General features: G+C 34.6%; 1 protein-coding gene across 1 annotated transcript in view; it reads left to right on the top strand.

Annotated features, from left to right (window-relative positions):
* CAPS2 (calcyphosine 2) overlaps nt 1-22303 on the top strand; it is a 153627-nt gene extending 131324 nt beyond the window's left edge. The window contains exons 13-18 of the mRNA XM_066368692.1: nt 6052-6170; nt 7606-7682; nt 10034-10188; nt 13945-14064; nt 15641-15737; nt 21455-22303. Of these exons, the coding sequence (XP_066224789.1) occupies nt 6052-6170; nt 7606-7682; nt 10034-10188; nt 13945-14064; nt 15641-15737; nt 21455-21630 (744 nt within the window). The 3' untranslated portion in view covers nt 21631-22303. The remainder of the gene's footprint in view (nt 1-6051; nt 6171-7605; nt 7683-10033; nt 10189-13944; nt 14065-15640; nt 15738-21454) is intronic.
* The last annotated feature ends 871 nt before the right edge of the window (nt 22304-23174 follow it).

Here is a 23174-nt window from a genome sequence, read left to right as displayed (position 1 = left end):
TAAAAAGGTATATATTACTACTAGAAGATTCTAAAACACATAAAACATAACTGTTATGTAAGCTTCTTTATATAATTTCATGGTAATAGCTTAAACTAACAGTAGATTATTGATAGATACAAGATGACAAAGTAAATAATACTAAAATCTATTTTCTGTTTTATAAACTTCCAATAAAACATAATGCTATTTGATATTTTTTCTGTACACTAATGGTAAAGTTTTTTTTTTTTAAACTGTCACGTTTGTTTAATGATTTGAATCTATCTTGGACAAAAGATAATAACTGTACATCCTTGAGAGTGCTTTCTTGCAAGCTCAACATATTTTAAATATCATTCACTTTATCTTAAAAGTCTATATCAAATTAGTGATCTATGTATTCACACTCATAGCAGTGTATGATAAGTTTCCCCATACAAATCTGACTTAAATCGACACTTTAGCAAGCTGGGGCATGCTTTCTCTGTGGCTTCCCATAACGCTTGCTCATTGTCAGACACTCAAGAAAGTGTCTTCTGATTTGATGATTTTAGCTTATTATTTTAATTAAAAACTATCCTATATAAAAATCTTTGAAATTATTCTCTTTATCTAGAAATGGACGTGATGCTTGCAGAGAACTGGTTGGGTTCTTTTTTATTCATGACCAGTCGCTTACAATTTATGAATATCGGCAATTTGGGAAAAATAGGTATGCCAGCCATAAAACACTGTTACAACTCTCAGGATGATTACTTCTGAGAGAAGGAAATAATTTTCAATCTTTGTCATTTAACATCTAGAACAAATGTGCTTCCTTTTATTCAAAAAGACATTTATACTCATCAGCGTGGACGAAGAAAAGGAAAACGATACCAACTTGGTGATCTTTATATTGTAAGTTAAGTGTGTGCAGACAAATGATGTTTTCGTTCCAGATGTCAGATTTTGTGGGATCCTGTAGGGCTGGAGGTGCATGGTTTCTCATCTTCAGTTGATTTTCTCTCTTTCCTGGGCAGGTGCATTTATTTGTATGAATGGCTAATGGTTAATGTTTCCCTGGATGCTCTGCCTCTCACGTTCAGACCCTGGGGGTTTGAATCTAAGTCTAACATTTATTTCCTGTAATACCATCTTCTGCCCCTAATCAAATTTACAATATAAGCCCAGGAGGGATTGTCTGTTGTTGTTTTTAAAGGCTTTACAGGGCTGTGGTCTTCTGTAAGGCGCTACTTCAATACAACTAGGGGTAATGCTCCACCTAAAATAGTCTCTTATCTTCTGAGGATGCATGGCTTTTTTTACACAGAAGGATAGTTGACTTCTGGAGCTGTAATATATTTGATAGGTAGCTTATCTTTGTGATTTTTCCACCTGATGCAACTCCAAGCATATGGTGTGACAAAAAATTTTTCTAGAATGGGTTGATCATAGATAATGTTACAATTTGTATTGTGCTCTTACATTTTAAATCATTATATTCACATGTTATTTCATGATTAAAGTGCAGCACTATCCACAGTGATCATTCATGTAAAAAATATATGCATATTCGTAGTCTAAGCATTGGAGAGAGAACCATTGCCTGCTATTGTTGAGTTTAGTCTGATTGGAAACATTGTCAAATAGGAAGGGAAATGTTTCAGCTTTGTGGGATCAAAGTAGCTTCCTGAAGAAAGTGCCATCTAAACTTCACCTACATTCCCACCAGCAATGCAGGAGGGTTCCCTTTTCTCCACATCCTCGCAAGCATTTATTCTTTGTTGTTTTGTTGATGAGTGCCATTCTGACTGGTGTGAGGTGATATCGCATTGTGGTTTTAATTTGCATTTCTCTAATGATTAGTGATGTTGAGGATTTTTTCATATGCCTATTGGCCATCTGTATGTCCTCTTTGGAGAAGCGTCTATCCATTTATTTCGCCCATTTTTTGATTGGATTGTTTGTCTTCCTGGTGTTGAGTTTTACAAGTTCTTTATAAATTTTGGTTATTAACCCCTTATCAGACGTATTGTCAAATATATTCTCCCATTGTGTAGTTTGTCTTTTTATTCTGTTCTTATTGTCTTTAGCTGCGCAAAAGCTTTTTAGTTTGATATAGTCCCATTTGTTTATCCTGTCTTTTATTTCAGTTGTCCGTAGAGATAAATCGGCAATTATATTGCTGCAAGAGATGTCAGAGAGCTTAATGCTTTCGTTTTCTTCTAAGATGCTTATGGTTTTACAGCTTACATTTAAGGCTTTTATCCATTTTGAGTTTATTTTTGTGAATGGTATAAGTTGGTGGTCTAGTTTCATTTTTTTGCAGGTAGCTGTCCAATTTTCCCAACACCATTTGTTGAAGAGGCTGTCTTTACTCCATTGTATGCTTTTACCTCCTTTGTCCAATATCAGTTGTCCATAAAGGTGTAGGTTTATTTCTGGGTCCTCTGTTCTGTTCCATTGATATATATTCCTGTTATTATGCCAGTACCAGGCTGTTTTGAGTACCATAGCCCTGTAGTATAACTTAATATCCAGAAGTGTGATACCTCCCATTTTATTCTTCCTTTTCAATATTGCTGAGGCTATTTGTGTTCTCTTTTGGTTTCATATAAATTTTTGGAATATGTGTTCTATATCTTTGAAGTATGTGTGGTGGGAATGCAGAATGGTGCAGCCACTGTGGAAAACAGTATGGAGAGTCCTCAAAAAATTAAAAATCAAACTGCCTTTTGACCCAGCTATCCCACTTTTAGGAATATACCCCAAGAACACCATAGCACTGTTTCAAAAGGAGAAATGCACCCCCATGGTTATGGCAGCATTGTTCACAATAGCAAAGATCTGAAAACAGCCCAAGTATCTGTCAGTGGATGAGTGGACTAAAAAGCTTTGGTACATATATACTATGGAATACTACTCAGCCATAAGAAATGATGACATCAGATCATTTACAACAACATGGATGGACCTTGATAACATTATACTGAGCGAAATAAGAAAATCATAAAAAACTAAGAACTATTTGATTCCATACATAAGTGGGACATAAAAATTAGACTCAGAGACATGGACAAGAGTGTGGTGGTTATGGGTGGGGTGATAGAGGGAGGGGGTTGAGGGAAAGGAGGGGCACAAAGAAAACCAGTTAGAAGGTGATGGAAGACAATTGGACTTTGGGTGATGGGAATGCAGCATAATCAGATGTCAAAATAACCTAGAGATTTTTCTCTGAACATATGTACCCTGATTTATCAATGTCACCCCATTAAAATTAATAATAAAAAATAAATTAAAAAAAACAAACTTCACCTAGAGGGGTTAGTTAGGTTAGTTAGAGGATAGGAAAGGGTAGGGAAAGTCTCTCTGGAGTATAAAGTTCAAGGTTGGTTTTGTCAAGAATGAGTCAGGGCTTATTAAGAGCAGCCTCTGTTAAAGAGTTACCTAAATTGTGTTGGGGAGTCATTGAAAGATAAGGTGCGTATGGAATGGAGAGAAGTGACAATGAGTTTGTGATTTAGAAAGATTTCCTGGTTACTATATGGAAAATATATTAAAGACTGTGTATGAAGAACCAGATTGAACTGAAGCATATAAATTTAGGAAGGAGGCAATTTCAATTAGGCAAAGAGGCTGTGTCTGTGAAGCTTCTTAGAAATGTAAAATAATCTTCAGGAGGTAGAGTCAATGAGATATAGTTACTATTAAGTGAGAAATCTGGGTGAGGACAAACTTTACATCTTAAAATTAGATTAAATAAAATATAGATATATCACTCAAGTCTGCCTATTGTGATCTGAAGAAAATGAACTTTTTCTCCCATTTCACCACCTGCAGAAAGGATACACAGTGCTTATCTACACTTGAAATTACCTCCAGCTATGAGTGCTGTCTCCAATAATTTAGTATAGTTTGTGGCTTATTCTTACTTTTCCTGTTCCATGTCACCTGAAGCAGATGTGGAACTCAGCTCCCTGTTATGATTTTCATGAAAGAAAAGAAGGAGGGGAGGGTGGTGGGAATCTGTATGCAAACCATGGATATAATGCTCTGTGTGTGTGGCAGACATTTTGAAAGGGACATGGAGGAAGATTACAGCAGTGTCAGCAACTTACAATTTATTATTAGACATTTTTATTCTTAGAAATGTGGTCCTTGATTATGTCCCATGGTAAAGGCCCACCTCTTCATTTCTTGACTCCTTCCATCATGTCCTCTTCTCTACAATATTCCATTTCTTTATGCAGAAATATTCTATCTTCTCTTTTTTTTTAGGTGTATGTGTTTCTTCTGCTTTCCAGATATTACTCTGGAACTTATCTTTTCTATATTATCCAATAATATTTTTTCTAAACACTTCCTGTAAGAAATTTTAGTGCCAACTATTAAGATAATACTCAAATAAATGTGTACACGTGGCCATAGACACACATGCATAAGTGTACCTACATATGTTCATTCATGTGCATGGACATACAGCTTTGGATGCACCGCCACAGACTGCACAGATGTACCCTTATGTACTCATGTGTATACAGGGGTCCTCAGGTTATGACCATCTTGACATACGATGTTTTGAGTTTACAATGCTCACTCCCATAACAACTTTAAAAAATTGAGATGTGAGTTTTTTGGCTTATATGTTTAGTGTTGACTTATACGTGGGTGAACTACAATAATTTGGTTGCGTATATGGAAGAATATGCAGTAACGCGGCATATGAGTGAGGGAGTTGGTGTCCCTACTACACTTACCTATGCCATTTTGGGCTGTTAAAAGTGCAAGTGTTCTGTTTGTGTTGCTTTGGCGACTTTTTTGGCCTTTATCATATAGCTCCTACACTGTGTTAGGATAGGTAAGTGACTTAGGCTAGGGTGTGTTTCAGCTTACACCAAAATGTGGGTTACGTCACTGTGTTAGGAAAGGAACTGTGTCATAACCTGAGGACTCCCTGTATACACACATTTACTTTTATGTACATTCTTACATGTGAAACCCTGCTACACAATTCACAGTCTCTTTAATTACTTACCATTATAATTTGAAAAGAATTTGTGTATGTTTCAAATAAAGGAGAAAGCACTTATAGTTACAAGTTTTCTTAAGTAAATATTCAAAAAAAAAGGAGAGGCGAGAAATCTCTCCTATTATTTTAAAGAAAGAAAATTAAACTTCTTATTTTAAATTTGTGACTGTTCTCATTTGAGCATATTTATTTGAGTGACTCAGAAGTTAAAATAATAAAAATTTTCTAAGTAGATTAAAGATGTTTGATAGGAATATTTTTATTGAAGCCTTTATGCTCTAATTAGTTTAAAACTAAGTTGTTGTTTTTTTCTTCTACAGAGACAGAGAGAGAGGAATAGATAGGGACAGGCAGACAGGAATGGAGAGAGATGAGAAGCATCAATCATCAGTTTTTCGTTGTGGCATTTTAGTTGATCATTGATTGCTTTCTCACATGTGCCTTGACCGTGGAGCTACAGCAGACCCAGTAACCCCTTGCTCAAGCCAGCGACCTTGGGTCCAAGCTGGTGAGCTTTTTGCTCAAAGCAGATGAGCCTGTGCTCAAGTTGACGACCTCGGGGTCTCGAACCTGGGTCCTCTGCATCTCAGTCTGACGCTCTATCCACTGCGCCACGACCTAACAGGCAAAACTAAGTTTTATGTTTATGTACTATTATCAAAAAAACAGGTGAAAGATTGTGATTGATCTATCATAGTTCATCAATTTGAATGCATATTTCTGTGGATCACTAGCTTAATTTAGAAATGTTATTTTGATTTTAATAATTTATCTAAGATTCTTATGAAAATAGAGTTCTTATATTAATTTTTTACATGGATTATTAAATAGAAGATTATTCTAATTCAGAGGTTGATTGGGAGATTAGTTCCCTTATTTTTCCATTATGTTAGCTGAAGCCTGTGTGCTTTCTGGATGGTCTCTAAAATGCTTTTTAAAAATCATTAGAAAAGTATACCGTGCCACATAATCCAAATTGAATTTTTTAAATTAGTATTAGTTGTATTTTATTTCTTATAGACTTTCTAAGCTTTAAATAGTTCATCTGTTGATTTTTTTAGGGTGCAAACTTGACATTTTCAAGTTCTGATCATCCCAGACTTCCAGAAAGCATAAAAGAAAATACATTATTTATACTTCGGATCACAAATATTGATCAGAGAGCTTTGGATTCTCTCAGGTAAGTCAAACATACATTTGTCATTTCGAAGATAAAGTGAAAACATTTTATCATTTATTAAAACATTTTTATCTTAAAATTATTCTATCCCAAAGCATTTTGACTTTATTTAGGTTTATATATTTTAAAACAAGGCATAGCTATATTTGTCTATTTTATGTGCTGTCTTACATTTCATATGTGGGAACAGTTATAATCAAGTAAAGAACAAAAGTGTCCCATTTTATGTTAAAGCTAACTTTATTACTTTTGCCTCTGCTATAACATTTTTATTTTATAAAATATTAACAGCAATAAAATTTAAAAAATTAGATATAGTACAATAGTAATAATTTTCCCCACATTTTAGTATGGTTTTTTTTTAGCATTAAAAAATGTTTTAGGTCTTATATGTTAATATGCATAATGAGAAAATAATGCTATGAATTTAAAATACTTTTAAGTGAATTTGAGTTTTACAGCAATTATGTTTTATATATTCTATTATTCTTGCTAAGTATATCTTAGTGGTAAATATATGCTATTCTTACAAGTGTTTCTTGGTGATAAATATAACTCAAAATGATATTAATTGGTGTACTATATGTGCATTACAGGCCATAGCCTTCAGATTGGCTATAAGAAGTTTGTTGTACTATGTCATTTTACTGTATTGCTCAAAATGAATGCATTTTTTTTTGCTTTCTAAAATAACATTTTTACATTTTATACTTTGTAAGGTAAAACTGCTTTTAAATTTAGTAGTTTTAATTATTTTAAAAGAACATGACATAGTTACAAAAATGAATGTAATGTTTAAAGGTGGTTCTTAGAAGGTTTTAAGGATGTTAGCCCTTCATTTAGCATATTTAATCCTCCTGGGATTAAATCAGCAGGCAGAAAGTGGGACTTGATTAATTTTTTTTTTTTTTTTTTTTTTTGTATTTTTCTGAAGCTGGAAACGGGGAGAGACAGTCAGACAGACTCCCTCATGCACCTGACCGGGATCCACCCGGCACGCCCACCAGGGGCGACGCTCTGCCCACCAGGGGGCGATGCTCTGCCCCTCCGGGGCATCGCTCTGCCGCGACCAGAGCCACTCTAGTGCCTGGGGCAGAGGCCAAGGAGCCATCCCCAGCGCCCGGGCCATCTTTGCTCCAATGGAGCCTTGGCTGCGGGAGGGGAAGAGAGAGACAGAGAGGAAGGAGGGGGGGTGGAGAAGCAAATGGGCGCTTCTCCTATGTGCCCTGGCCGGGAATCGAGCCCGGGTCCCCCGCATGCCAGGCCGACGCTCTACCACTGAGCCAACCGGCCAGGGCCGACTTGATTAATTTTTAGGCATTCTTCCAACTGCTGAGAGTTTCATTGGGTCTACAGCAGGAAAGAGCTTAGAGTTTGCATATTCTGGGTTACAAAACAGAATAAATTTTTATCACTGTGAGCATGTCAGTTGCAGATCTGATCCTATAGAACATGAGGATGATATAACCAGTCAAGAAGCCAATGATAGGCTGGTCTTCAAAGCCATCCAAGGTATGTATCATTTTACTATACTCTCAATTATTTTAAATATTTAACAATTTTCTTTGTAAGTAGTAAAGCAGTATTTTTCAAATATTTTGCAGTCTTATGCCACTTTTTTATATTTATTTGCTTATATTTTATAAGTTAATTGTATACATAGAAGTATTTATTTGTTTAAAAATATTTTTACGATTCTCTTTATGATCCTGTCTAATTGAATAACTAGTGTAGTATGGGTTTTATTCATGAACGGAATTAAATGTAACTGATTTTGTAATATAATACTTGTTTTATGCTTAAGATGATATCTAAAAAGATTTATAGAGGCTTAGCATATACATATAAAGATACAAGGCTGGGAGCCAGATTTATTTGATTCTGTCATTCAATAGATATATGAGCTTGTAAATCTCTTAATCACTAAAATGGGCAAAAGAGTTTTTTAAATTAATTTCTCATAGTGGTAATGTATGTAGGCTCTGGACACTAAAACGTTACAAATTTTATTTTTAGTCTAATCTTCTAACTACTGGGTATATTAAGCTCAGACAAATCTTTCATTGAATTTAATAGTCTAGAAGTAATAGACAAAAATCAACATATGATTTATAAACTTTGATAAATTCTGATTTATCATTTAAAGATGATTAAGGAGTAAGAAGAATAAAAACATTTAAAAGTTGTCTGTGATTGGTATTAGAAGTCTCAAATATTCTTTGTTTTTTCTTTTTTTGTATTTTTCCAAAGTTAGAAGCAGGGAGGCAGTCAGACAGACTCCCACATGCACCTGGATCCACCTGGCATGTCCACTAGGGGGCGATGCTCTGCCGATCTGGGTGTTGTTTTGTTGCCACTGGGGTCATTCTAGTGCTTGAGGCAAAGGCCATAGAGCCATCCTCAGCCCCTCAGGACCAACTTTGCTTCAATGGAGCCCTGGCTGAGGGAGGGGAAGAGAGAGACAGAGAGGAAGGAGAGGGGGAAGGGTGGAGAAGCAGATGGGAGTTTCTCCTGTGTGTCCTGACAGGGAATCAAACCCAGGACTTCCACATGCCAGACCTACACTCTGCTGCTGAGCCAACCGGCCAGGGCTCAAATATTTTTTATGCAGTGGTGGAATTCAAATAATTTAACAACCAGTTCTTGGCCCTAATGACCATTTTAAGTGTAAAAAAAATGATATACCAAAAGGTAGTTTATTATTTCATGCATTTAATACTTAAATAAGAACAATAAAAGAGGTGCAAAAAACTATATTATGTTATAAGAAAGAGTTTTAAATATTAATGAAACAATATTAACTAATACCTGACAAAAAAAACCACCAAACTTATTTAAGATATATATTTCCATATTGCTTCTTGATTGGCACCCTCACCTGCAATTTTTTTCTCCTAAAAATGGAATGAACATTACTATGGGTGCTTAGAATACACTCTTGCGCAGATGAACTTTAAAAAAGAGTAAGGAATGTAAATTTGTGATTTCCACATTGGGCAGCTTAGAGAGAACCCTGATTACAAGTGCCATTTTAACAACCAGTTTGCCCAACTCAACAAAAATTAGGTATTGGTTCTGCTGAACTGGTGAGAAGGGGCTGAATCCCACCACTGTCTTAATGCCATTGTTAGTAAACTGCTTATTCTATCATGATCTAAACAATCTTTGTCATTATTGTATCTAGTGACATTTACTTTCTCTAATGTATTGTATTTAGTAAATATTTTAATAACAGTTCCTTACATGTTCTTAAGATGGCACAAACTACAGTAAGTGAAATTACTGACCCACAAAGAGAATGCTAGAGGCCCAAGAACATAATCTCTATGAATTCCTGGAAGAAAGAGAAATTTTAAATATATCAGTATAGGATAACACCCCAAAACCTTGATGTTATTTCACATATAAGTTATAATTTGGAAATTGCAAACTATTTTAGACATTTTGAACTGATGATTTTTGAGTGAGTTGCCTGGTGTCAATTTTTAAAATTCATTTGGTAACAGCAAAGAAAGACAAAAGAGATGAAAAATGCAGGATTGTTAGATGAAGAGGATGCCTAGAAAATAAAATGTTATTTGTAACATTTAGGTGATTTTTTTGCTGATAAAGAGTAACATTACTTTCCTGTATTTAAAATATAACACTTTCACCACACAGTGGTGCTATAGTTCTGGTATAACCTTCTTTATTAAAAGGATTCCATTTTCCAAAGTATTTTTTTTAATCAGTCATACATATATTTGTTTGACATTTTTTACATCAGTTACATCAACTTTAATTTTCTTACATGAGAGACAATTGTAATTTGATGCATTTGTGAATAAGAACTATTAGTTTCCATCTCTCCTCTTCCTAAACAGATGAGCTAAAAGAACAGCTACATAAAAGAGGTGTTCGTATTTTGACGGGATTGAGAAAATATTTTCAACAAGTAGACAAGGAAGGAAATGGACTTTTAGACAAAGCAGATTTTAAGCAAGCTCTGAAAGTGTTTCACTTAGAAGTGTCTGAAAAGGTATGTACCACAGCTCCTTCACTGCAGTGAATGTTTTATTATTCTTAGGTGATAGTCTTCACTTCTCTACTGAAATGCTGAGTAGTTCATTTGTCTCCTTTTTTATGCCCTGTTGTTAGTATTAAGCCAATTGTTTAAAATATTTTTTAATTTTATTTTTAGAAAGACAGAGAGAGAGACAGACAGGAACAGACAGACAGGAAGGGAGAGAGATGAGAAGTATCAACTTGTTGTGGTACTTCAGTTGTTCATTGATTGCTTTCTCATATGTGCCTTGACCAGGGAGTGGATGGGGGCTACAGCACAGCCAGTGACCCCTTGCTTAAGCCAGCGATCTTTGGGCTCAAGCCAGCGACCATGGGGTCATGTCTATGATCCTACGCTCAAGTCTGTGACCCCACACTCAAGCAGGATGAGCTGTGCCCATGCCAGCCACTTTGGGGTTTAGAACATGAGTCCTCAGCATTCCAGGCCAATATTCATTCACTGCACCACCGCCTGGTCAGGCAGTCCTGGTGAATTATAAAATTTTAACATTCATTTCTCTAACATATAAATATTAAAAGCATATTAACCAGTCATTGTCCTAAGCTCTAAGAAGATATACTCTACACTCTAAGGCAGTGGTCCCCAACCTTTTTTGGGCCACGGACCGGTTTAATGTCAGAAAATATTTTCACGGAGGGATGGATAAATGTATCACATGACCAAGACAAGCGTCAAGAGTGAGTCTTAGACAGATTTAACAGAGGGAATCTGGTCATTTTTAAAAAATAAAACATCGTTCAAACTTAAATATAAATAAAACAGAAATAATGTAAGTTATTTATTCTTTCTCTGCGGACCGGTACCAAATGGCCCACAGACCGGTACTGGTCTGCGGCCCGGGGGTTGGGGACCACTGCTCTAAGGTCTTCATAGTAAAATGATACAAAGATATAAGTGATTACAAAAAAATGATATGTGTTAAGCAGAGAATGCTATTAGAATGTATGGGATAAACCTAAACCAGGGAAGGAGAGGGAAGATCACAGAAGGATTCCTGGAGGCCGATATATCAAGTTGAATTTTAAAGATGAGGAATTAGATGTAATGGCATGGAGGGGAGAGGGAGTGTGGTGTGTCCAGGAATTGCAAGTGGTTCTTTCCTTCATTCCCTTCCTCCAGAGCCTTCACACATACTATTCTCTCTATTGTGAATAAACTTCCTCTAAATGGGTGGATTTTTTCACCATTAAGGCCTCAGCTTTCTCTACTGAGATTACTGCCTTGAAACTTCTGTCTATAAGAGCATTCCATCTGATTTCTGGTCCTCTCTCTACCATTTTATTTTCTTTATGCCACTTTGTAAGTATTTTCTGGCTCTGCCTGCAAGTAGACTGTAAACTCCATCAGGGCAAGGATGAGGGTCCTTCTAGTTTCTTGTTCTACTTCTAACACCTTCAGTAGAACCTGGCATATGGCAAGTGCTGGGTAAATACACAATGCATTAGTTTAAATGGATAGATACTTGGAAGGAAGAAAAGAGAAGAATAAAGAGAATTAAGCTTAGGAGGGACTATTACATTCAAGACTTGCATGCCATGCTAAGAAGTTTGGGTTTCATTCTAAAAGTATATGAATTTGAAACAAATATACCCCAAGAGTTTCAGATAAAAAAAATCCCCTTCATTGTTCTCTTTTGCTTCAAATGATCTTGTCAGAAGGTATATTGTATTTTGTGGAGGGAACATGGGAAATTGCATTGATGAGATATACGTCAAGTCGTAGCCTTACCACTTGAACTGTGTCATCTTGAGTAGATCTTTTCACATTTTGAATCGACAGGTTCAGCCTGGGAAGTCTAGAAATAATACCTATAGTCAGAGTGTTTGAGCTTTGAAGCTCAAGTGAGAAAATTACATGGGAATATACCTTATTGACTATAACATTTGTACCAATATGATGATGTATATTATTGTTGTGGTGAACCTGTCTTTTGTTGTTTTTTGCAACATTTAATTTTATGACCCTGCTTGATGACACAGGCTATGGATTATCTAACTTGACCTCTTCCTTTAGTAAAACAAAACAAACAAACAAACAAACAAGAGACAGAACAGCAATAGAAAATTAGAAAGCCTTGGTGTCTTTATCCACAATTACACAAATAATCAATAACTGAGATAATACTATAACCCAGATAACCTAGGCAGATCTAGTACTCTTCCTGCCATCACCACAATACTTCTGTTTTTGGTTGATTTGCTAAATTTTTATAATTATACTCAGGAATAAAAGCAAAAAATTATATAAGGCCTCTAACATGAAAACATATTATGAAAATATGAGTAAGCTTCCTTTTGTGTGTGTGTGTATACAGTATATATATATATATTATATATATTATTATTATTTTTAAAATAACATATCTTGTTTACCCCCCTGATGCCACTGGAGACAGAGCGTATAATGATAAGCAAAATTAAGTGGCTATAAAATAGGAATGTAGGAATCACTAACTTGGATCTAATTGTGGAAATACTTTATAGTAAGGCACAGTTGTTCTCCCTGATAGGAAATTAAAAAAAAAAATTGCTATGCATTCTAAATAGTTTAATTTCTCTAGAGATACTATCATTGAATTAAACTCAGTGTTTTTTCAACTAATTATCATTTTTCATTCTGTACCATAACTTTAAAAGAGTTATATAAATTTGTTGCCACTTTTTGGTAAACTATTCAATTCTTGAAAATTATTTCTTTTAAGCCTCAATCATTGTCTTTTAATTCTAGTATTCCATGAGTTGGATAAACAAATTCATCTTTTACTATCCAAATTACTTATGATTTTAAAGGTCAAGCTCATTTTCACACTTAAAAGCTCATTTTACAGACACTTAAAGTCTGTATCATGTACAGGTTGTTAAGACAGACCTAAAATGTATGGGTTGTTGAGAACTCGGGGGTGGGAGGAAGCAGAGCATCTTAAGGTTTAGTTTTTCTTGCTAAAGCTTTCTTTGAAAAGTTCTGAGGAAGTAGAAGAGAATATTTTTGAGTACATATTATTCGTCAATCACCTTGTCAGATGTTTTATTTTAGAGTCTCATTTATAGCTAACAACTCTACTCAAACATTAAGAATATAGTTACTTGAGTGTAAGAAAATCTCATGCTGTAATTTTTTTGTTTTTAGGAACTCTCGAAATAGAACATTCTATTAAATAGTGCATTTATTAAAGCAGTAAGTGCCAATGGTACAATGAACAAACTGGCATAGGGGATTTACTCAAAATAATACCTTTTGGTGAAATTATGAGGTAATATTAGAGCCACTCGAATACTATGCTTCATTCTTTCAAGCATGAAGACTAACAGAAATTTAGTTAGTGGTCCTAATGCTATTGGAGGCATTCCAGAACCTGAAGTGAGTTTTTAATTGTCACAGATAATAACTAAAAATTATTAAATGTTCAAATCGAATTAACTGGTAAGCAGTTTTTATTTTTGTATAGAAAGGAACTGGGTTTAAAAAATAATTTGTGTCTATTGAGACCTCTAAACAGCTATTATCTTTATAGAACTGAACTCCACAGAATTTCCTTAAATAGCTTTCTGAGTGCCTTTGATTGGATTTATATATAACTTTTTTTGTATTTCCTTAAGTCCTCTACCTTGTTTAGGACTACAAAAGATATAACAAAATACTATTATCTTGTAGTCATATACAACTTAAAGAAAGATGTAAGAGTGGTTGGTCTCTGTGTGTTATTTCTAGCATTTTGAGTCTTCATGGCTAATTCTGAATGACAGTGGCAATGGCAAGGTTGATTATGGAGAATTCACACGTGCCATGATTGGTGAAATGAATGAATATAGGAAATCATTTGTTCGAAAGGTAACTTTATTATCTTTTAAATAATTACTTTTAATAGATTGTTAAATTCCTTATTGTAAAACTTAATGTATTACTATTGAAAATGTTTTAAATCCCTTTACCTGTAATATATTTTGGTTTTTAGTAAAACACAAGCAACACATACATACAAATACAGGTTTCCCAGGATAAAGCTAAATAATTAATGCACATGTTTTAGGAAAATATCACAGAAGGAAAATAAAATCTGAATCAAATTTTGGTTCAAAAATTACTAGTTCCATAAATTGCTAGCTCCATAAATAACTAGCTATGTGACTATATGTGTTTTTAAATATCTCAAACCTCAATTCCTTATCTCACAGAGTTGATGTAAGGTTTGAATGAGATAATACATGTAAAATTCTTCATGTTGTGGCTCTCCATAGGCAAGGTTCAATACATGTTACCTTAGGTTGACTAAGATGGTTCTCTGGATTTTATAATTTGCATGATAAATGTTAAAATAAAGATTGAAATGATCATGTTAAATTTTAATTAAGAACAGAAGCCCCGATTTTTATGGGAAACTAAATATTACTCCAGTTCTCCAGTTTTGGTAGGCAGTTTTAGAACATACTTTTGAGTAATGTAGTTTTCTCTCTCTTTTGTTCATGTACCTAATATAAAATGTATATGTATGTATTACTGAAACAAAGCTATTGTGTATAAAGTAGCATAGACAATTGCATCAAGTATCAATCTCAGATAGAAAAAATATCAAAATCTCTACTGGCTAAAGACACAATAAAAACCTTACACCAAACAAATTATAAAGGGATTCCTGGAACTGTTTCTCAACCTATAGCACTGAGATTTTCCCCATGTAGAGCTGTGTAGTGATAACCTCACTAGAGTCTTACTGACTAATCAGAGTGGCTCCATTCTGACCAATCAAGAGAGTACTTTTTGGACCAATCGAACTGTGAGGATTAGGAGCTGTCATTTGCATGAGGATGAACCAATTAGGATCCAGGGTCACAGCTTTCTTTCTTTATAAGTCAGCTTTCATCTGGTTTAGGGAGTCCACTTTCCCTTTCCATTGAAGACTGAAGACTGTGTTTCCCCAGTTGGAGCTGAAACACTGAAGACATGTCCTCAGACCAGAATAGAGCAAAGCAGGCAGACTGGACTAGAGCAAAGCAGAGCAGACCAGAGAGGAACAGAGCTTTGTGAGAGGGGCCTCATTGGAGGGCTGCTTCACCCAAGAACCACCTTGTAGCCTTGCTGTTGCACAGCCTGCTGTTTCATAACTGAACTGTAACATTACCGAACTATTTCATAGCAATACTGTATCATGGCTGAGCTGTTCTCACTGGGTAATTTTCTTCTTCACTGTACCCCAAATTTGGGATTCCTATTGGCATTGAGTCGGTGCCAACGACCATTGCTTGACACCTAATATTTTGTTCCAATACTTTTCATGATGCTTCCTTCATATACTTAGTATTTTTAAACTGTCTTGTTTAGAGCTTATAAATAACTACTGCAGAATAAAAAAATCAGGTTTGCATATCTAACAATTTTATAGGAAAAGTGACATTTTTTCATTATTTAGGCCTTTATGAAACTGGATTTCAACAAAACTGGCAGTGTGTCTATTATAGACATAAGAAAATGTTATTGTGCAAAGAAGCATCCTCAAGTAATTTCAGGTAATTATTATGAGTTGAAATGCATTACATTTCTAAAATGTTAGTTAATAAAATATCTTCAAAAAATTTTAATTTATAATGTAGACCTGAGGCAATTAGAGGAGGAATAAACATTTATTTTTAAACTAAAAAAGTGAGAACTATTCGAGCTTTATTTAAAAATTCTTAGATCTATTGTCTATACTTTTTTTTCTTTGATGCTTATAATGAAGATTACACTTTTGTTTCCTATTGAGATAGTGAGGAATTGAAGTTAAAAAAAAAACAGAACATAGGTAGAGAACAGGTAATAACATGTGCAAGTTCTCTAGGTTATTGAATGTGCTTAAATTTGAGGATTTAAGGCAGAATTAGAGAATGTCTTTCTCTAGGGGTAGTGTTATACATGTAATGAACATACATATGTCTATGAAAATTTGAGGATATAGAAAACGTCTCAGAATATTTCTAGAGAGTCGTTACCTACTACAGTTCTTCTGACTTAAATTTTTTACACAATTCATTTGTCAATGTTTTTATTATATTGAAAACATTTGGCTATAGTAACTTCCCTCTTTACATTACAGTTCCCTCTATAGAGGTAGCAATTACTATTACTTAATATGTATATATATTTCAGTCCTTAATGGATTTTCATAGCTGTTTATGTACTATAAATAGCTAACAATTTTCGAAGTTCTTTTATGAACAGTTCATTAAACCTACTACTATGCAGTTTTTAAACTCAACAGTATCTTTTAGAGCTCTTTTGTGTTAATTCACATAAAGCTACTTATTTTTATCTACTGCATATTCTTTTTTATTTGTATTTTTCCGAAGTGAGAAGTGGGGTGGAGTGGGGGCAGACAGACAGACTGCCACATGCACCTGACCCGGATCCACCTGACATGCCCACCAGGGGGCAATGCTTGGCCCCTCTGGGGTGTTGCTCTGCTGCAATCAGAGCCATTCTAGCACCTGAGGCTGAGGCCATGGAGCCATCCTCAGTGCCCAGGCCAACTTTGCTCCAGTGGAGCCTTGGCTGCGGGAGGGGAAGAGAGAAATAGAAAGGAGAGAGGGAGGGGTGGAGAAGCAGACGGGTGCTTCTCCTGAGTGTACTGGCCGGGTATCAAACCCGAGATGTTCACATGCTGGACCAATGCTCTACCACTGAGCCAACCGGCCAGGGCTTGCATATTATTCTTTTTAAAAATAAATATGCTACCGCTGACCAGGCAGTGGTGCAGTATATCGAGCATCAACCTGGGACGCAAAGGACCAAGGTTCAAAACTCGAAGATCAGTATCTTGAGTATGGGCTCATCCGGCTTTAGCACTGGGTCACTGGTTTGATCATGAGATGATAGATATGACCCCATGGTCGCTGGCTTGAGACCAAAATACACTGGCTTGAAGCCCAAGATCCATGGCTTGAGCAAGGGGTCACTGACTCAGCTGGAACCCCCACCTCCAACCCCATCAAGGCATATCTCAGCAATTAATGAACAACTAAGATGCTGCAATGAAGAATTGATTCTTCTCATCTCTCTCTCTCCCTGTCTGTCTGTCCTTCTCTCTTGCTAATATATATGTATTATACACAGTATATATCTACACATACTACAATTTACCTGACTAGTCTCCTATTGGAAGACTTTTAATTTTTATTTATTGATGTGCTACCAATAAAGGAATGATTATGCTTATCTGTCATTCCTTTGGCCCATTTTCTTAAGGTAACAAGACTTAGGATATCTGAATTTTAAGTTTTAATTGATATTTCAAAATTACTTTGTAAGATGGTTATACCAGATTATACTGTCATTATTTGGATAACTCATTTTACTTCAGATTTTGGCCAATCTAATAGGCTAAAAATTTGCATTTTCCTGGTTACTAGGGAGGTTAAACATATTTTTGTGTATTTATTGACCATTTGTAATTATATTTAATGAATAATTTTTAATTCATAATTTTGATTATATACTGTTAAATACTATAGAATATTATTATTCTAGAATTTTCCCTTTTTAATATTAAAAATATACATAGTAATTATTTTGTTTATTATGTTATTAACCCTTATAAATAGTTTATTACTTTTCATTGTGAAGTGAAGAAAAAACAGAAAATGTTCTGAAGATTAAAGCTAATAATCACCACTGGCTTCCCAATTTTTAGCAATATATTTCAGGTCAAAATAACCTAATTTGTTTATCAGTGACTTTAAATAAACTACAGTTGCCATAAGAGAATTTCTTTTCTTTCTTTTTTCTTTTTTTATTCTGTGAGAGGAGAGGAGGCAGAGACAGACTCCTGCATGCGCCCCAACCGAGATGCATCTGGCAAGCCCATGATGGTGCGATACTCTGCCCATCTGGGACATTGCTCAGTTTCGCATCAACTGAGCTCCTCTTAGTGCCTGAGGCAGGGGACATGGAGCCATCACACCTGGGGCCACTTTGCTCCAATTGAGCCATGGCTACAGGAGAGAGAGAGAGAGAGAGAAAGAGAGAGAGAGAGAGAAGGGAGAGGAGGGAGAGGAGGAAGAGTAGAGAAACAGATGGGCTCTTCTCCTGTGTGCCCTGACTATCAAACCTGGGAATCCACACATTGGGCCAACACTATACCACTGAGCCAACCGGCCAGAGCCCATAGAGAATTTCTATTATTAGTTAGTTAGTTATATATAGTATATCTTTCCCTTAAAACCCATCTCATTCTCTGCTTTTTTTCCTTTAATTAGTCATAAGAAAGATAAGAACAAGTTTGTTTATTTATTTCAAAATTAGGTGATTTCAACATCCTGTATTTTTTCTTTGTGTTGTCTCCTCTAATAACCTTAATAAAGTTGCTTAAGTAGCTTTAGTTTTGTAATGTGTCATTGAATTGTTGGTGAGGGTTTTGTTTTATTGTTGGGCAAACTTGTTAGAAATTACATACCTTGTCTTTTCATTCACATTAAAGAAGATAAGCTAGCAAACTAAACAGTCTTAAAAACGAGAAAGTCTGTGACTGTTTCTGTCTTTTTCAGTCCATCCTTTTTAAAATCTATCATTATAGCCTGACCAGGCAATGGCACTGTAGATAAAGCAACAGACCGGGATGCAGAGCACCCAGGTTTGAAACCCTGAGGTCGCCATCTTGAGCACAGGCTGACTGGCTTGATCATGGGATGGCTGGCTTGAGCATGGGATCCTAGATATGACCTCATAGTCACTGGCTTGAGCCCAAAGGTAGCTGGCTGGAAGCCCAAAGTTGCTGGCTTGAGCCCAAGGTTGCTGGCTTGAGCAATAGGTCACTCGCTCTGCTGTAGCCCTCCAGTCAGGCCACATATGAGAAAGCAGTAAATGAATAAATAAGGTGCTGTAATGAAGAATTGATGCTTCTCATCTCTCTCCCTTCCTGTCTGTCTGTCCCTATCTGTCCCTCTCTCTGTATCTGTCACAAAAATAAATAAATAAATAAAATCTGTCATTACAAGTTGTAATTTTTAGGATATGGATTGTTTACAATTTAAATTAATTTAAAATTAAGGCTTTTAGATCAGGTATAATTTAACTAACAAAATATTTTCTTTTTACTTTGTTTAAATAAATAATTTATTTTTAAAAAGTATTTTCAGCTTTCCTGGGTTCGATTCCCGGCCAGGGCACACAGGAGAAGCGCCCATTTGCTTCTCCACCCCTCCGCCGCGCTTTCCTCTCTTTCTCTCTCTTCCCCTCCTGCAGCCAAGGCTCCATTGGAGCAAAGATGGCCCGGGCGCTGGGGATGGCTCTGTGGCCTCTGCCTCAGGCTCTAGAGTGGCTCTGGTCGCAACATGGCGACGCCCAGGAGGGGCAGAGCATCGCCCCATGGTGGGCAGAGCGTCGCCCCATGGTGGGCTGCTGGTGGATCCCGGTAGGGCGCATGCGGGAGTCTGTCTGACTGTCTCTCCCTGTTTCCAGCTTCAAAAAAAGAAAAAGAAAAAGAAAAAAAAAAGTATTTTCAGCTTTAATAGAAATTTTACTCTTTTAGTTTAATAGATTTGGAATTTATCAAGTGTTTTTCTGTGTAATAGAATTAGAAATCTAATATTTTTATTAACAAGAAAGGTCAGTTACAAATGATAGAAGGTTGGCATTTCCTGGGTGGGGGATGCAAAGGAGGTATGAAATTCTTGAATCTTTGAAACAAATTTAAATTAAAAATGGTTTTTATAGAAAAGATAGTGTGAAAAGTTATCTATTCAAAAATATGGATGGTAAACAGAGAGGGAAAACTCTCTGCCAACAGGTACATATTTTTACATGGATTAGATCTTGATTAATTTTTATCCTTGATTAACAATCACAAATTCACTTTATTGTTTTATATTGCCATCTCTATAGAGCATAATGTTTAGTCCTTATTTATTCAACCTTTTTTTTTTAAAAGTCACTGTTTTCTACTTCTCACATGTTTTTAAAAGACAGCAAGTATTTTGCTATTCAGATTTTATTCTTTTAGTCTGAAAGCCACATTCGAATAAATTGTTAAGACCATTAGAGAACCTCTGATATTTGAAAAAGAGCCAACTCTTACCATAATATTGTGTATACTGTTAGACAAACAATTAAGGTGGTATTCCAATTTAAGTTTGTTATTTTAAAATGCAATATGACTTCAAAATGATTTATACCAACTGTCCTTAAATTAAAAGATAACATGATTTATAGAGTCACATAGATTTTTCTAACTCTTTTTCTGTCTTTGTATATGGGCCTTTGTTTATTTTCTTGGAGTATTATCTGACCATCTATGGCTTCCTTTCATCTCTTAATTCCTCTTTTCTTATTAAAAATTAATGAATGTCTCTTTTCCTGTTCTATTTTAAGATCCTAAAAGTGGATCAGTGCAAGGAGGGTCAGGAGTGAAGGGTGTGGCAAATTAGTAAGAAGAGTTCTATGATGAAGTATCTACATTCTGGTGGTCAGTGAAAGCTTCCCAAGAAAATAGTATTTAAGTTGAGATGGATCTTTCTCTTTAACTGACCAATATATGATCAAGTTACTTATTTGAAAAGTTTATTATTCTCTTTCTGGATTAAAAATTCAAATGAATTTTAAAAAGGATGAATCAGATATTTTATGTTGTGTCTTTAAATAACAAACTAAAGAATTATAATTTTGTTTACATATGTGATTCTCAATAGCATACTCCTATAGGATAAAGTCAATCATATTTATAATAACCCAATCAAAATAGCCTACTTAATGTCAGAGATTAAAACAGAATGATTTAATCAAGTATAAGTTCTTCCAGCAAACATTTCATAGGCCTCTAATCTTGTATTTACAGTAATATTTTCTAGCTGCAATTATGAGTAACTGATTCATAGAATAACTAATGTCGATATGTCTTTCATGTATTGCATCACTATATTAACAGACTGGAAATCTTTAAAATTCTTTGCTTTTTTCTTTCCTTATTTCTAATGGAAATGAAACTGAGTCCTTTAAAACATTAAGAAATATAAGAATAACTATTATTTTGTCCATACATATAATATGCACCCTACCAGAAGTTTAAAAGATGTCTTAAATATGAGTTAAACTCATTACCATTAAATTCTAGTTCATGCAAGTTTCAATAGATTAGAGGGTAGTTTGACATAAGATTTCAAATTGTTGATCAGGTCTTACAAGGTGATGAAACATTGCTTTACTATCATCAGTCATTTTTTTGTACTTTTATAACCCATTTTTCTGTATATTTCAGGCCATTCCACAGAGGAAGAAATCAAATTATATTTTCTAGAAACATTAAAAGAAGTCTGCAGCAAGTCTGATGAAGTGTCATATGGTGAATTTGAAGATTACTATGAAGGCCTAAGTATAGGAATAGTAGAGGATGAAGATTTTGTGGCTATCTTACGTACACCATGGGGGATTTAGTTTTTTAAAATTGACCCTCGGCATTTTTTAGGAGAGATGTGGTCAATGAATGTAAAGTATTATCAAACTCTGGAATATATATTTTCTAGCACTCTATTCCGTTTTTTTTTTTTCCTCAGAAAAGTTGAGTCTGAAAAGAAAAATATTTAGAAAGACAAATGTAAGGATAAGTGTATGTTTACCTGCAGGTATGAGTGTTCACCTGTCTATAAAGTTTGAAAAGATGTATTTTTGATTTATTACTTATCTTGAATATATGCCAGAGGAATTTTTTTATCAGCCTTCATAGGAAAGTAACATCTGTATGAAACTATCTGAGGTCATCTGTTGTAGTAACCAAGTTTCTTGTCCATTGTTTTATTTTGTTTGTTTGTTTCTGTGTTTTTTGGGTTTGTTTTTTTGCTATATTTGTTAAAATAAAATTGTTACCATTCTCAATTTGATAAATTGGAATTGGGCTCAAAGCTTATTAGACTGAAATAGTTTAACTTGTTTTAAACATATGAAAATGTTAAAGGAATTAAAAGATTTGCAAGAGAAATTTTCAGTGCAGTGAATTATGAATGTTTTCTGTAACAAATAGTTTGAATGATGGAGACCTATCCCTAAAATGCTTATTTAACACAGACTTGTGAATTCCTGTCTTCTAAATTATATGTTGTTGTTTGTTCAATAAAGCACAATGTAATTATGCCAGTGATCAGTTCTACTTGTCTTTTTATTTTTTTTTATTTTAAACTATTTTAAACTAGGAGAGGACCTGAAGATGGTAGCAGAGTAGGCAGATGCACAGACTCCCAGCTCACACCACCAAACTGGATTATAAACTATTTTAAACTATAATCCTTATTACCTGCACAGAATCATTATTTAGTTAGAAACAGTACAAAATGGGAGACACAAGGTATTTTCTTAGAATATTAAATAAGCATCTTAAAAAGTGCATTATCACATATGTAAACTAAAGAATAATTTAATAATTCTTAACCAAAATGTAACAAGATATTTTGTGTCCTAAAATGAATGTAAGTTATTTTAAACATCTTTATTTTGTATATAAACAACTGAAACATTTTCTTCTAAATAGATATTGTCTAATGATTAGACATAGTGGATCATTTTTCTAAATTCTTCATTTCCTTTTAGAAATACAAAGAGAAAACATAGAATTTTGCAAGTTCATAACATTAATTTTTATATTAATATAAATTATAAAAAATAATGTTGAACAAAATAAGTGGTTAAAAATGAAAATATATACTTCGCAGAATATAACTTTTGACATATAACTTGATTCATCCATACCTTGGCAGCATTATAAAAAATGTGATGTATGTGAACGAAATAAATTTAAAGTAGTACCTATTCAGGATTTGAGGAGGTACCAAAACTCATTACTAAATATTAGAAAGAAAATATGTATAATCATTTTAGTGCTGTTTTCACTAGCTAAATTTTTTATTCCTTGAATTTTTTTTCAGTTAGGTTATTGTGATTAAAACCATGTGCTGAAAGAAATTTTGGCAGGTATAAATCCTTAACAC

This window comes from Saccopteryx leptura, chromosome 2 (genome assembly GCF_036850995.1).
Source record: "Saccopteryx leptura isolate mSacLep1 chromosome 2, mSacLep1_pri_phased_curated, whole genome shotgun sequence".
NCBI lineage: Eukaryota > Metazoa > Chordata > Mammalia > Chiroptera > Emballonuridae > Saccopteryx > Saccopteryx leptura.
The sequence above is the reverse complement of the archived record's forward strand: the minus strand, read 5'-3'. Positions and strand labels throughout refer to the sequence as shown.